Genomic DNA, 16,257 nt, shown 5'->3' on the forward strand with positions numbered 1-16,257 from the left:
ACAAACAAATAAGAAGTATAGAAAGAGATCCAGCATTCTATAGTCAAATGATTTAAAAACAAATCCCAAACCCTTTTATGTATATGGTTGTTTTGCTGAATGTCTGTGCACAACATGTAAAATGGTCGCCGGGCGGTGGTGGCACACGCCTTTAATCCCAGCACTCAGGAGGCAGAGGCAGGTGGATGTCTGGGAGTTCGAGGCCAGCCTGGTCTACAAGAGCTAGTTCTGGGACAGGCACCAAAGCTACAGAGAAACCCTGTCTCGAAAAACCAAAAAAAAAAAAAAACAAACAAACAAACAAAAAAAAAAAACATGTAAAATGGTAACAATGGAGGTCAGCAGAGGGCATCCTATCCTCCTCGTTGGGAGCCACTATCTGGGCCCTGGGAATTAAATCTCATCCTCTGGAGGTGTAGCAAGCAAGTGCTCTTCATTTAGCTGAGCCTTCTTTCCAGCCCCATTAATAGATTTTTGAACAAGCATACCACAGCAATTTAGAGGGGAAAGTTTTTGAACAAATGGTATTTGAACCATGTGCACGCAGCTAAGCACTCAGATCTTAGACTATGTGCAATTGTTTTTCTCTCTTGTTTCTTTGTAACAGTGTCTCAACAGTAACAGGGCCCAGAAGGCTGGAGTTACTGCTATGAACCACTCTGCCTGCCTTTTTCCTTCCCTACAGAGTGGCTGGTGCTCCTTTGTCCAAGAAATCTGATTCACTGTTCCATCCAGTGTCCATCCCCCATCCTTTAAAGTTTCTCTGCGTAGCCCTGGCTGTCCTGGAATTCACTATGTAGACCGGGCTGGCCTCAAAGTCAGAAATCTGCCTCTGCTTTCCAAGTGCCTCTGAATAAAGTCGTGCACCACCCACTGCTCGAGTCACGGGTTTTTAATCAAGACCGTTTTGAGCTATAAACTCCTTCTCTGTCTCCATACTATTTTACCTTTTTGTAAATCTGGCCAGTGAGTGGCAACACAGGCAGGTAACCCCCAGTACTGAGAAGGCTGAAGGTAGGACGTATGTGTTTCTTGACAGCCTGGGCTACATAGAGTGTTCCAGCCTGTGAAACCCTGCCTCAACAATAGATACACAAACATGCATCTGGCCCAAACTTCCTGGCATAGAAATCTTTAAATCTTGTTCTCAAATAATACAGTTTCTCCCTCTAAACTTGCGGGAAGCCCAGGGTTTCATTTGCAGCAGTGCATAAAACCGTTGGACATGATGCTGCAATTCCAGCTTTGGGAAGCACTTTGGAAGTGGAGGAAGGACCAAGCAGGATTGCTCCACTTAGGCCAGCATACACTACATAAGATACTGTCTTTGGGGGGGGGGGGGGGGGACGACAAAAAAGCTAATTTCCAGTATTTGAATTTTGTCGTTATTAGAGACCAAAATCTCATATCAACCTTTAAACATTTTAGACTTGCACTGCTTCCCACGCTGAGTTTTGCTGTGACGGGAAGACGTTCCCCCTCTCCCGAATTCGAGTACAGGTTCAGCTAGGGAGCCTTGGTGGTATTTCCTCCACCCTCAGCTCTTCTAGGCCCGCACTAACAGCGATGGGGTCACGGTTCTTTGCACTCTCCCGGAACTTTCCGGAAGGGCTGAAACGAGGGAAGAGGGCGGAACCCGTTTGTGAGCCCAGTCTCTGGTCCTTGGCCGGGTCGCGAGGTCTTCCTGGACTGCAGAGGACGGGCTCTAAGATTAAGTTTTTCTCTCTATTGGTCTCGGGCGTGAGGCGGGAAACCACTTCAGGTGAGGGAAGGTGCGAAGGTCGGGAATGCAGCAAGCCTGCAAGAATTTCCTCTCCAACAAACCCGCGCTTCCTTCCGAGCCCCCAAACTTCCCTGGGGAGGAGGAAACGCGTGTGCCGGGTAGGAGTTCCAGAGCTCACTGCTCGTCACGTGACAGCTCTAGGTTTTGGGGGATTGGGAGACCGCGCTTCGACCCCTCCCACCTGACGTCAGCCACAGCGACCACGCCTCTCACATGAAGGGCGGAGCAAAGAAACCCCGCCTCCAAACGGCCTTTCTGAAGGGCGTGCCTTCAGTGGGCGTGGCCAGAGTGGAGGAGGGCGGAGAGGGAAAGAGTGGTCACGTGCGGCTGGTGGCCTACGGTCACGTGACGTGCGGCGGGGCGCAGGCAGCCGGGCTGGGAGTTCTCCCGAGGAAAAGCCTAGTGAAGTGGGGGACCCGGCGGCGGTGACAATGGTGAGTGCGCGGCGGTCTGTGCGGCCGTCTCCCACGGGGACTCGGTGCGCGTGGCGGGACTCCAACGGCGGGCGCGGTGCCGATCCTGCAGGGAAGGGTCGCGGAGCGGTGAGGCCTGACGGCTGCCCGGTCCCGGCCAGGCCTGAGCACCTGCGGCCGGCCGCACTGTCCTGGCCATGTCGGAGCCTCTACCTGCCTTCTTGGACCGGCTTTGGGGGCCGTGGCTGGGGCCCCGCAGTCCTCCGAGCCGGAGCCCCGCGGCCTCGCCTTCCAAGGTAGCCGAGGACAGCCCGTGGCCAGACACTCAGTTCCGGACTCTGGCTTGATCTGCTCACCTTCCTCGTTCCGAGCTCGATAGAGTCCGCTTTTCTTTAAACTGCATGTGGGGACTTTCTGAGATTTCATGACCCAGGTGGAGGCTTTTGCCATTTGTAGACTAGGATAGGGGAAAAGAGCAAAGGGTGTCGGAACGGGGACTCTCATTTATCTCCAAACACCGATTCAAGCGCTTGGTTTCACTTCCTTCCCTAAGCGGTTACTACAACTTAGCGCTTTGGGATGTTGCAATGTCTTGGGAACCAGGGAGGGAGGAAAATCAGAGCACTTAAGCACACTTAATGGGAAACACCATTGGACACGGTAGTGTTTAACTGTGTGCCGGCAGTTATAGATTGGAGCTTTTGGCTCATGTTTAGCCTGTACACCCGGAGAGGCGACAGTGTGCCACCTGCTCTTTCTAAGCTCACCAGTTTTAATAATCTGCTTGATATTTTTTAGACCACGCCAGCCGGGTCTATTTTAAAAACTTTGCTTTGCTTTGATTAAATAATTGAAAAGTCAGAAATCGTGTTGCTTTTATTAGAGATGGGGAGAGGGGAAAGAGGGAAGTTTATTCTGGGAGGGTTTTCTTAAGTACTTTTGTGAGTCCAGGGACAGATAAACAGTAAGACTAACCCCTGCTCCCGTGCAGCTGCAGATTAAGGAGTTAACCATTTGTTCGGGTAATTAGTTAAGGTGGAAATTACAAAGGCAATAAACAACTAAGAAGGAATTATTTGGGTCTTAAGGAACCCTTTCATTTCTCACAATTTGAAAAGAAAACTAAACAGCTCTCTTACTTTTTGATTATATTTGTAATTAGTCCTTCTAGTTGTGTTCAAGATATTGGCCAAACGAAATTGTAAATCTTTAAAACCTTGAAATTCTCATGTATGTATGAGAATTTGCTGTTTCATTGTGTGTGGGCTTTGAATACATTGTGGAAGCCTTGAGCTCCCCTGAGCTCCATTTCTTTTTTTTCCTTGATGGAAAGAAAATTCACATATATTTTGGTTATTTTTTTCCTTCAAGTTCTGTTTTTTAACTTCAACCAGTCTTAGAAATATTCTTATTGGAGATCAAAAAGTTTATTACATTCTTTCTATATCCACATGTCATTTTGTTAGATGGTAATGCTCAATACTGGCATTTCATATTATAAGAAAGAATATTGTTTTTTGTGTGTGTGTGTGGTTTCTTTTTATAATGTTATTTTTATTGTTTAATTATGCATTTTAAAAATATTGATTTTTATTGAAATCTGCATTTTCCTCTGCTTCTCTCCCTGCCTCTTACCTCCGCTTCAACCCTCTCCCAAGGTCCCCATGCTCCCAATTTACTCAGGAGATCTTGTTTTTTTTCTATTTCCCGTGTAGATTAGATCTATGTATGTCTCTCTTAAGAGTCCCCATTGTTGTCTAGGTTCTCTGGGATTGTGATTTGTAGGCTGCTTTTCTTTGCCTTATGTTTAAAAACCACTTAATGAGTGAGTACATGTGATAATTGTCTTTCTGGGTCTGGGTTACCTCACTCAAAATGATGTTTTCTAGCTCCATCCATTTGCCTGCAAAATTCAAGATGTCGTTATTTTTTTCTGCTGTGTAGTACTCCATTGTGTAAATGTACCACATTTTCCTTATCCCTTCTTTGATCGACGGGCATTTAGATTGTTTTCAGGTTCTGGCTATGACAAACAATGCTGCTTTGAACATAGTTGAGCACATGTCCTTGTGGTACAATTGAGCATCCTTTGGATATATACCCAAAAGTGGTATTACTGGGTTTTGAGGAAGGTTGTTTCCTAATTTTCTAAGTCGCCACACTGACATCCAAAGGGGCTGTACCAGCTTGCACTCCTACCAGCAATGCAGAAGTGTTCCCTTTTCCCCACAACCTCTCCAGCATAAGTTGTCATCAGTGTTTTTGATCTTGGCCATTCTTACAGGTGTAAGATGGAATCTCAGAGTTGTTTTGATTTGCATTTCTCTGATGACTAAGGATTTGAGCATTTCCTTAAGTGTCTTTTTTTGTTTTGTTTTTTGTTTTTTTGAGATAGGGTTTCTCTGTAGCTTTGGAGCTTATCCTGGAACTAGCTGTTGTAGACCAGGCTGGCCTCGAACTCACAGAGATCTGCCTGCCTCTGTCTTACTAGTGCTGGGATTAAAGGCTTGTGCCACCACCGCCCAGCTCTTAAGTGTCTTTTTATGTTGTTATTTTTAATGCATGATCTTTCTGTGTGGACCTTGTTGACCTCGTATTTCCTCTGTGTGTACCTCAAATAGGGCTTGAATTTGTGACAATTCTTTTTTCTTTTTTCATGACTGGGTTTCTATGTGTAGCCTCACTGCCCTGGATCTTGCTCTGTAGACCAGAGTGGCTCGAACTCAGAGAGATCTGCCAGACTCTACTTCCCAAGTGCTGGGATTAAAGGCATATACAACCACCTCCTGGCAAATTTGTGGCAATTCTTTTGTTTGAACATTTCAAGTAGTGAGATGATAGGCATTAGCCCATATGCAAAGCTATGATACCTAAGTGTTTTAACTTGTATATTAATTGCCAGAATTTTCCCTGAAATGATTTTGTGTGTATGTTATTCAGGAACCATCAAAGGTTTTTCAGTAGTTAGGCAAGAGATTCACAACTGAGTTGTTTCTCTAGATCCCTTGTGCTTCTTTGGCTCTTTCAAGTGAGATCCAAGAAATCAAACAAACAAACCACAGCAATAACCAAACACATTATAAGAAAACAACCCTCCCCTGCCCCCCCCAAAGAAAAGGTGTATATGTGATGCTGGTGTCAGGAGCTGGAGGGGATGTTCAGAGACGAACATGCTCTCACAAGAGCCCAGTTTGGTTCCTAGGACCTACGTGACAGTTCTCAGTTATACGTGATTCTTGCTTCAGGGGGTCCAACACCCTCTTCTGGCTTCAAGGGCACTGTATGCTCACTGTGCACATACCACTCATGCCCGTAAAGTAAAACAAATCTGAAACGCTTAAAAGTTGGGGCTACTTACCATAAGCCACATGATCTGAGTTCAGTCCCCAGAACCCAAGTAGTAGGAGGGAAATCCACTCTCCAAAGTGTCCTCTGACCTCTACATGTGTGCTGTGACATGCTTGAGCCGCCCTTTCAAACAGATAAATAAAAGACGAAAAAATGAGAGGCAGCATGGTGGTGCATGCTTGTCGGCCAGGAAATAAAGGTCAGAGTTGCTCTGCAAGACCCAGCTCTTCTGCTGCACTCAATAGTGGTTATGTGGTTCTCCCACCTCCCAGGGTACATTGATGGGAAACATTCCAGAGCAAGTCTTTGCGTGAAAACAAGCTCTTTACTCAGAAGTTTTTTTCCTTGTGTTGCTCACATGTTCCAGAAGATATCTGTAATTGTTTGGAGGCTTTTAAAGGAATGGCAGTCTAGCTGTTAAGGTGCTGTTCATCGTTTCTCCTCTGCATATGCTGCCCTAAGCTTTTCAAAGGATTTTCTGAGCCAGGAGGTGGTGGTGTAATCCTTTGATATCAGCACTTAGGAGGTAGAGACAGGCAGATCTCTGAGTTCTCGATCTACAGAACGAATTTCAGAACAGCCAGGCTACATAGGCAAACTATCCTACAAACCAAAAAACCAAAACAAAATAAACAAAAAAACCAACAAAATCCCTTCTGATTCTTTCCAGTTATAATTCTTTATTCTATTGAGAAATAAGAGCTAGTGACAGGAATCAGTGAATAAAATTTTTGTCACTAAGCCTGGTAACCTGTGTTCAACATGTGTGAAAGATAAAAAAAAACCCTAAAAGTTGTTGTCTGTCCTCACCTGTACAGGGCATTCATTACACACATACCTCATACACACACAAATAAATATTTTAAAAAATAAATCTACTTTTTATTTTTTCTATTTCATTTTGAGATAGTCACGTGTAGCCTTGACTGGCCTCTTTACCTGTTATGTAGACCAGGCTAGCCCCAAACTTTCTGTGAACTGCCCACCTTTGCCTCTGCCATGGTGAGATTATAGGTATGTACTCTAATGCTAGATGTTTATTATTATTCTTTAAAGTTTTCTGAGGTAGAGTCTCATAGAACTTAGGGTGACCGCAAATGAACTATGTACCCAAGGCATTCAGGTTTTGACTACTGTTATTTAAGAAATCAAAAAATAATTATTATGTTTAGTGTACGTATGTGTGTCACTGGTGTGCCGTGGCGTACGTGTGGAGGTCAGAGGATGGCTGCCAGAAGTTGCCTCTCTGTCCACCATGTGAGTCCTGATCAGACTTTGGCCACCCAGCTTAGTGATGAGCGCCTTACCCACTGAGCCATCTCACCAGCCTCTGGTTTCACTTGTAAGCCCTAGGTATGAAATATTTTCTTATAAAAATGAATATAGCATAGTTTTTTTTTTGAGGGGGAAGGGAAGGGAGTTTTGAGACAGGGTTTCTCTGTAGTTTTGGTTCCTGTCCTGGAACTAGCTCTTGTAGACCAGGCTGGCCTCGAACTCACAGAGATCTGCCTGCCTCTGCCTCCTGAGTCCTGGGATTAAAGGTGTGCACCACCACTGCCCGGCTATAGCATAATTTTGTATATATTTTTAATTCTAGTAATTTTAAAATTTATGAATAATGTCAAAATAAGACCTTTTCTTTATTGTAAAATTGCTTTTGTTAAACATTATTATTTCACGTGTATGTGTTTTGCCTGAATGTATGTCTTGGCATCACATGCTTGTTGGGTGCCTGAGAGGACTTCAAGATCCCCTGGAACTGTTGTTACAGACAGACAGTTGTGAGCTGCCATGTGGATGAACCTGGGTCCTCTGGAAGAGCAGCCAGTGCTTTTAACTGCTGAGCCATCTCTCCTGCCCTATTATTGCAAAATATTGTAGAACTGTGTCTACTTTTGTGTTTTGGCAGTCTTGTGGCAATTTAACTTAGTTAAAATAGTATTTAATTTACATCTTTAAATCTCAGATTTCAAATTGGATAGATCATTCTGCATTTTCTATAGAGTATGTATGGGAAAAGTTGGCCGCATTTTATTTTATATGCAAAACCACGTTCATAGTTTCCATGTCTTAATTTTTTGCGGAGTATACAGTTAGGAGAGGAAATTAATTTTAACTTCCTTGCCTGTGTTTTGTGACATCAGCTGATGCTGGCACTATGGGAAGGGGAGTCCACCTTGTTGTTTTCACTGTCAGTTGCCTTTGTTTAACGGATCTGACTTAGTTTCCTTGGGCAGCTACTTGGGTATATTGTCTTTGCCCCTTCGTGTCAGGCTTTCTTCCTGCCACCACCTTCCTCCCTTTTTGCCTCAGTGAGTTGCACAAAGTGGATAACCTGCTAAATATCAGGTAATCAGTTTTGAGCTGGACACACACATATAATGTTTTAGGAGAAATGCACTCTTTCAGAATTACTGGGGTTTGTTTGTGTTTTAAAGAAGTTCTGACTTTCAAGACTTGGTGTATTGAGGTAACTAGGTCACAGGACATAGTGCTGAAATGTTGCTTGGGAATTGAGACAAGAGAGATCGCAAGTTTAAGGCCAACCTGGGTAGCTTAGCCCCTGCCTCAATCTGGAGGAAAAGGAATCAGAAGAGGAGTTAAAACACAGTGGTAGAATAGAAAGAAGCCCAGACCTTGCATGGGTTCAGTCCTCATTGCCTGAAAGGAAGCAAAACAGGAGCTGGTAGTTGATCATGAAGATCATCTGCCTACCATTCTATCTTTTCTGAATATTTAGTCAATGACAAGTTTGCTTGTTAAAATTAGCTTTCTGGATAAATTTTGAGTTTAATTATCATCACAGAAATAAAATTGCTGACTGTGTCTTTGGAGCATGTTAAAAGTCTAGTTTGTAGTTGGTTATTTGAAATTGTCCCTTTTGCTGGGGCTGGAGAGGTGGATCTGGATTTGGGTCCCAGCACTCACACAGTGGTTCTTGCCACCTGTGACTCCTGCTCCAGAGGACCCGATGCCCTCTTTTGATCTCTACAGCAATTAAGCACACACAGCAAACAGACATAAACACAAACAAAACCTTCATACAATAAACATAAAGATAAGGCAGGTGATGGTACCACAAATCTTTAATCCCAGCACTCAGAAGGCAGAAGCAGGTTGATCTCTGAGTTCAAGGCCAGCCTGGTTTACTGAACAAGTTCCCAACAGTCAGGGCTACACAGAGAAACTCTGTCTTGAAAAACCAAAAGGAAAAAAAAAGATACAGATAAATAAATAAAAAAAGTATTTACCAAGGGCGGGGGATAGAGTGGGAGGGTGGGAGAGATTGTCTATTTTGTTAATAAAGGAATAATGAAAACAATTTGGTCATTGTGTCACCTGTGACCTACATAATCTTAGGAGGCGCCTTAGATTGTTTACTATTATTACCTCTCCAACCAAGACAGGGCTGATGTTTAATGAGTTCCAACTGAGACATTGCTCCTCACCTCTCCTGACTTTCTGAGGAATGTTTTGTTTCACCAACAATTACAAATTTCAGTCCATTTTTTTGTCCATAGTCACTTATTTTTTATTATTAGAATGGTTGTGTATTGAAAATTAATACTTCAGGTATATGAGGGCCTTGTTTAAAATAGTATAAACTGCTTTTAGGCTCTGTTATCAGTGCTGAGCAAAGGAGAAAATGTCTGGCCTCACAGAGTAAATGCACAGCTCAGAGAATGAATTAGAAACCAAAGCTCAGAGAATCCAGTTGGCATTAGGATGTCAGGTAAAGCCCTCACAGAGATGAGTCAGTCTCCAGAGGGTGAGTGAGTCAGGTACGGTATTTTGCCTGCCTCTGGGACAAGAGAGAAGGACAAATTTGATGAACTTCTGCACAAATTACTTCCATCATTTGAGGCTATTCTGTCTGGAGAGCTGGTAGGTCTATCTTATCCACATCAGAGAATAAATTGTATGTATGTTTAAAATAACATTTGAAGTCACTGTTACCCATAACAATTTTACATATTGGGACTGGAGCAATGATTAAGCGATTAAGAGCACTAGCTAATTTCCAGAGAACCCAGGTTCAATTCCTAGTACTCACATGTTGGCTAACAACTGTCTATGTAATGTTGTTCCCAGGGAACCTGATGCCTTCTTGTGGGCTCTCCAGGCACCAGGCATGCACATGGTACACAGACTTATGTACATGCTAAATACTCACAATAAAATAAATGAAAAAAATTGTACAAATTGATGAACCCCACAAAGTAAACATCCAGAGCTCCAATAAAATATTATTAGTACCTCAGTTGGGTATATAATGGCACATCCCTTTAATACCAGCACTCAAGAGACAGAGGTAGGTGGGGCCCTGTGATTTTGAGGCCAGCCTGGTCTACATGGTGAGACCCTGTCTCAAAAAAATATCTATTGCATATAAGTAATAATATGCATATTATATGTATAAATATGCATAACACACATACATTCATTATATATAATACATATATTAGCACCTCATCTCCTCCTGTAGCTTTGTAGGTTCTTTGTTGTTGTTTGCTTCTGTTTTTAGACATGTTTTATTCTGTATTCTATGCTGTCCTGGAACTCACTACATAGTCTAGGCTGCCTTGAACTTTTGGTAAGCCTTCTGCCTCAGCTTCCTAAGTGCTGAGATTATAGGCATTCACTACAGTGACCACATGCCTAAGTACGTTGTTTTATTAAAGAAATTTTTGCCATCAATTACTATGTGTGAATACTTGTGCACACAGATGCCACAATGCATGTGTGGAACTCAAAGGACAAATTATGTGCATTGATTTTCTCCTTCTGTCATATAAAACTCAGGTTTTGAGGCTTGGTTCCAGACATACACAGTCAATGAGCCTTTTCTCTGGCCCCAAACTGCCCTCTAAAGTAGTTCCAGTTTATAAGATCTCCAGTAAGTTGTAATATTTTAAAAAGTTGTGTGATCAGATTGGTTTTTATCTTATTAGAATTTCATTAAGACATTTTCTTTTATTTCTGAGTGGGGTGTGTGTGTGTGTGTGTGTGTGTGTGTGTGTGTGTGTATGTATCCACAAGCATGCTAAGGATATGGATACAAGTAGTCACAGGTTTTTTTTTCCTCACATGAGTGCTGGAGATCTGAACTCAGGTCCTCTCCCCAGCTCCCATATTTTCATACTTAGGTATCATTATATTTTGCTTGTATTTGCACCCTTTTAAACTCTCATCATTCCCCTTCCTTGCTAGTCTCCTCTTCTCCAAATAATTCCTTTCTACTTTAATGACATTCGTGTGTGTTTGTGTGTACATGTAGTTAAATATATATCTTTTTGAGGTTATTTTACTTAACACGATCAGATGAATGTTTTTAAAAGGTCACTTGTGCAAAGTAGAGTAGAAATGGGGGGGATATAGGCACTGGTGTGGAGGGGTGTGCCTGTGGACCTAGCTGCCTTGAAAGCTGAGGTAGGAGGACTGCTCAAGCTTTCTGGATAGAGAACAAATCACACAACACAGAAGGACCCCATCAAAGCACACATGAGAAAGGATACATTATAAAGACTAGAACACTGTTATCAGTGGTCACACAGCCCATGGCTGTATCTAGATGTTGGAACCATTACTAGTGTGTGCTCATTATTAGTTACTGCATTGCCAGCTAGAGTGCTTTGTCATTGGGTGTAACACCCGATTCTGTGTTACCCCCTCTGTACAGTTCGTGTGCCCCTGTACTGTATGCGAGTCGGGCAAGGGCCTGGAGATTGAAAGAACACACAAAGAGACCTGGGTCATTCGAAAGGAGATCAACCAAACGCCGTTTATTCAACCTTGGGGAAATCCTTATATACCTCACTACTGCACAAGGATTTCCGCCCATGCAGGTGGAAAATTACCACACCAAAGATGGAGTCAACAATGCCCTACAGCTAATCACCAGACGGGGCAGAGGGAGCAGAGGAACAAACAATGTTTTAGCTGGCTGACCAGAAACTGTCCTCAAGATGAACCCCAAGAACAAGGGTAGACCCGGGACCTACAATTGGGAAGCAGTCATCTGAAGTTACAGTGCTTATATATTTTTTTGGAAATATTTATAGGAATTTCACAGCCTCTAATGCTAGTTAGTGCCAGGATTACTCAAAAGTCTTACGTGTTGTAACACATTCTGTTTAGACGCGATAGAGCAGAGGCTTTATGGTAGTTAGGACAGTGTGATGACCCTGGAACTTGAAGGGGTAGTTTAGACTGTGCAGGTTTCTCTCTGATGGAAGAGTGACTTACAGGTCTATCTAAAAGTTGCAGCTTTTCAAACTTGGATATAAGAAATTGACTTCTTATATTTTTGAAAAGTTAGTATTTGATTATTATGTAGGTTACTTGTGGAAATGACTGAGTTATAGCATGTTCAAGTTCTTTTTTAATTTTGATAGTAAAAATTAACATGAAGTTTATTCTCCAAATTGTGCGAATTTCAGTGTTAACTGCGTGTACACTGTACTCAGTTCAGGTTGTTGCCTTGATTTTCTGGCAGTGCTGGGGATTGGGTGCATGTATGTTCATTTTCATGTAGAATTTAATACTTTTTAACTCATAGATGAGTAATTTGATTGGCTTTAAAATCAAGTAATTAAGTTTGAATTTCAAAGTGTAGTGACTGGCTAAGCATGATACTTACTAATGAGCATCTTTATTTTGTTTCAGAGTTTTCTTGGAGGCTTTTTTGGTCCTATTTGTGAGATCGATGTTTCCCTTAATGATGGGGAAACCAGGAAAATGGCAGAAATGAAAACTGAAGATGGCAAAGTAGAAAAACACTATCTCTTCTATGATGGAGAATCTGTTTCAGGAAAGGTAAACTCCTGTTTGGTAAATTACCTAATTTTAGGTTGTTAGAATCAGTTACTAAAATATTCTGTGCTGTACAGACATTTGGATGATTGTATTAGAAACAAAGTCCTTTTTCTGAAGGTCAACTAAAATCCTTGATGTATTAATAGCAGTAATGGAAGATGTTTTCATGGAAGGGTTCTAGGGTAGAGTCTTTGAATTTCACAGACATTGTTTTGCTGGTGACTGTATCTTGAGCTTTGGAGAATTTCTGCTTCAAATTGAGTTGGAGAGATGTGGAGTAGTGGTCTGGTGTGGCATACGAAGGTTCTTTCTGACTTTTTGTAGCTCGCTCTTCTGTGCTCTCATGTCTCATTTGCCCGTGTTTCTTCATTCTGGGGGAGGCGCTTCAGCTCCTTCAGAATGTGTATAATTAGATACATTTAAGCTCCTCCTTCTATAAGACTCACACCTCTCTTGCCTTTTCATTACTCAGTAATATGTAAAATCCTTTTTTCCTTCTTGTCTCATGTAACTCAGATGGGCCTCAAACTCCCTGTGTTAAAATTATGGGCCTTCTCCTGCCTCTATCTCTGAAATGGACTATCATACCTGTCTAACCCTTTATTTTTTTTTTTAGAACCGTTTTAGATTTTCAGAAAAATTGGGTAAAATTGGAAGCTCTTTATGTTGCTTCTTCTTCACCGTGCCTTCTTATATAACATAACAATACAATATTTGCCTGTTATTATTATATATTGAGGTAGGATCATGTAATCCAGGCTGACCTTAGACTACAGTGATTTAGTCTTCCTGCCTCAGCCTCCTGAGTTCTGGAATTGAATGCATAAACTATTATACCTAGTTTAGTGTGGTATAGTTTTACAAATAAACGAACGTAAGCCAGCCATAGTGGTATGTGACTGTAATCCCAGTGCTTGGTGGAGACCTGAGGTGTAGATGTTAGGGTCATCTTTAGTTACATAGACAGCGCAAGCCAACCTGTCTTAAAAACAAAACAACAACAACAACAACAAAAAACCCAAAAAGTAAAGGATGTAAAGAACTGATGAACCAGTATTGGCAGATTAGTTTATAATGTTAGTTAAGGTCCACTTTTTTGTTTTGTTTTTTTGTTTTTTGTTTTTTGAGATAGGGTTTCTCTGTGTAGCGTTGGAACCTGTCCTGGAACTCACTCTGTAGGCCAGGCTGGCCTCGAACTCACAGAGATCTACCTGCCTCTGCCTACCGAGTGCTGGGATTAATGGTGTGTGCCACCACCGCCTGACTAGGATTTCAGGCTTGATATTACATGTTCTGTGGGTTTTGATAAACAGAAATTGTTTTGTATCCATCATTTGAAGAACTTGAAGAATTATCCTACAATATCATGGCTTAATTATCTTAAAAATTCCCCTCTGTTTCACCTCTTTGTACCTCACTGGCACCTCTATCCACACCAGTCTCCAAAGCCTATGCCACTATGATTTTTCCTTTTCAGAATGCCATATAGTTGGAATCATACATTATGAAGCTTTTTTAGATTACTTTCTATCATTTGTTTGATGTTTCTCAGTGTCTTTTTGTGACTTGGTAGCACATTTGTTTTTAACATTAAATAATACTCTTGTGCTGGCCGTGGCTCATGTCTATACTTTTAAGCATTTGGAGTGCTGAAAAGGCTGGTGGGTTGCTTCAAGATTGTGGCTACCCCCGCCTGCTTACGTAGTAATTTCCAGACAAGCCAGAACTACAGAGTGAGGCTGTTTGAAAATACGTGTTTTGATTTTTTCCATTCACCCTCTGAAGACTGTCTTGACTGTTTCCAAGTTCTGCTCAGCTACTACTTAACTGACTCTCATATTGGTATGTAGGACTTTATATATATTTTAAGATTTATTTTTATCTGTGTGTGTGTGAATGTGAGAGTATAGGTATACAGAGAGCATGTGGCGGTCAGAGGACAACTTTTCTGGCCTCTCTTTGCTCCTTCTGCCCTGTTTTAGAGGCAGGGTTTCTTATTTTTCCCACTGGCTGCATATGTGAAGGTCTAGGTGATTTTCCCATTTCTATCTGGCTGTTAGAGTGCTGGAGCTAGGATTACAGATATGCGCCACATCTGACTTTTTATACATGGTTTCCTTTCCTACATTGGTTCTGGAGTTGCATGACAAGAACTTTTACCTGCTGAGCCATTGGCCTCTTTTTGTATGTTTTTGGTAAGAGTCTTTTATAGCTGGCTATGGTGGTACACTCCAGTAATCCTAGCATTTGGGGTTTTGAGTTTGAGCCAGTGTAGGCTATATGAGAGCCTGTCTAAAAGAGGAAAAAGGGTTTTATTTGGTAGTAGCATTGTCCACCCCCCCTTTTTTTTGTGAGGATGGTGGTTGAAAAAGGGTTTTTCTGTGTAGCCTTGGCTGTCTTGAAATTCACTGTGTACACTAGGTTGATTTGAACTCAGACATCCAACTGCTTCTGCCTCCTTTGATTGAAAGTCTGTGTCCCTCCCCAGTAGCCTTTGCTGGACTAGAACTTAGTATATTCACCAGGCTATCCTCTTACTCAGAGATCTGCCTACCTCTGCCTCCAGAGTGTTGGGATTAAAGGTGTTCAACACCACGGCCAGACTCTCTTGGTTTTTTATTTTTTGAGACAGGGTTTCTCCGTAGCTTTTGGTTCCTGTCCTGGAACTCTTGTAGACCAGGCTGGCCTCGAACTCACAGAGATCCGCCTGCCTCTGCCTCCCGAGTGCTGGGATTAAAGGCGTGCGCCACCACCGCCCGGCTGACTTTCTTGTTTTTTAATTCCCTCTATTTTCTTGACTTTCCACTCACTTTATTTCTGTCTTCTAATTAGCAGATGTTGATGTTTCCTTTGTTCTTTTCAGATCTAGTCTAGACATTTTTTCATCTACAGTCAGGACACAAAGTTATTCTGTTTTCTTTCACTTAAGTTTTTAAATTATATGTCCTGCCCTGGTTCTTCGTTCAGTTGGAATTGATTTTGCTTTATTGTAAAAGTCAAACATGTCTCCACACTTGGATCTATAATTAATCCAGGGCATATACTGAACCACTGTCCTTCCTCTCATTGTGCTATAATGTCATCACCTTTGTTACAAAGCAAAGGTCATGTGGGTCTGTTCTGGCTTCTTTGTTCTGTTTTCTTGGATTTTCTGTGGCACATACCTCTTTCTTTATTGCTCTTAAATATCCTCATTAAGTTGTAATTTATATACATAAAATTGGCTCTAATCTTGTTCAATTGCTACCTGCTGTATTTTCAGAGTTGTGTCGCTTTCACCACTGACTTCAGAACATTTATCCCTCTGAACAGAAACAGTATCCACTACCTGCAAATCTCTCATCTACAAATCTACTTTGTTTTTCTGTTGAGTTGCCTGTGCTGGACATTGCATAGAAATGGAGTCGCACTGTGGCTTTGAGTGTGGTTCCTTTCACTGAGCATTCTCTCTTTTCAAGGCTCGGGTAGCAAGTGTTCTACCTCATTCTCTTAAACTATATTTTAAATTTAAAAATATTTTAACTCTATTCAAGAAAGCTCTCTTGTCCTCTTTTATAAAAGGCATTGACTTTGCTTACCAGACATACTATTTCTAGATATTCTGAAGTCCTCTATGGTCTTTAGATTAGTAACTCAATGTAAGGTTATTAATAATGATTAGTATATGTTTTGTTACTCTGATTTATCACAGGAAAATTTTTGCCTATTCAAGTTTTCTTGGTATTGTTCCATTGAAAATATAGACAACAAGGATTTAAAGGCATTTTTCATGTTAAAATTTTTTTAAACATTTATTTTATTAGGGAGTGGGCAAGGGTACATACCATAGGATGTGTATAGAGATCATAGGATAACTTGTGGAAATTGGATTTTTTTTCTTCTGTCATGTTAGGTTCT

At 41.7% G+C, this 16,257-nt stretch overlaps 1 protein-coding gene across 2 annotated transcripts in view; it reads left to right on the plus strand.

Moving 5' to 3' along the window:
• The first annotated feature begins 2,090 nt into the window (after positions 1 to 2,090).
• Vps26a (VPS26 retromer complex component A) overlaps positions 2,091 to 16,257 on the plus strand; it is a 31,072-nt gene continuing 16,905 nt past the window's right edge. The window contains exons 1-2 of one of the 2 annotated variants that reach the window (XM_075980142.1): positions 2,091 to 2,217; positions 12,211 to 12,360. In XM_075980142.1, coding sequence (XP_075836257.1) covers positions 2,215 to 2,217; positions 12,211 to 12,360 — 153 coding nt within the window. In that variant the 5' untranslated portion in view covers positions 2,091 to 2,214. The remainder of the gene's footprint in view (positions 2,218 to 12,210; positions 12,361 to 16,257) is intronic. The other variant, XM_075980144.1, reaches the window with a different exon arrangement.

Source organism: Microtus pennsylvanicus, chromosome 7, assembly GCF_037038515.1.
Source record: "Microtus pennsylvanicus isolate mMicPen1 chromosome 7, mMicPen1.hap1, whole genome shotgun sequence".
Classification (NCBI taxonomy): domain Eukaryota; kingdom Metazoa; phylum Chordata; class Mammalia; order Rodentia; family Cricetidae; genus Microtus; species Microtus pennsylvanicus.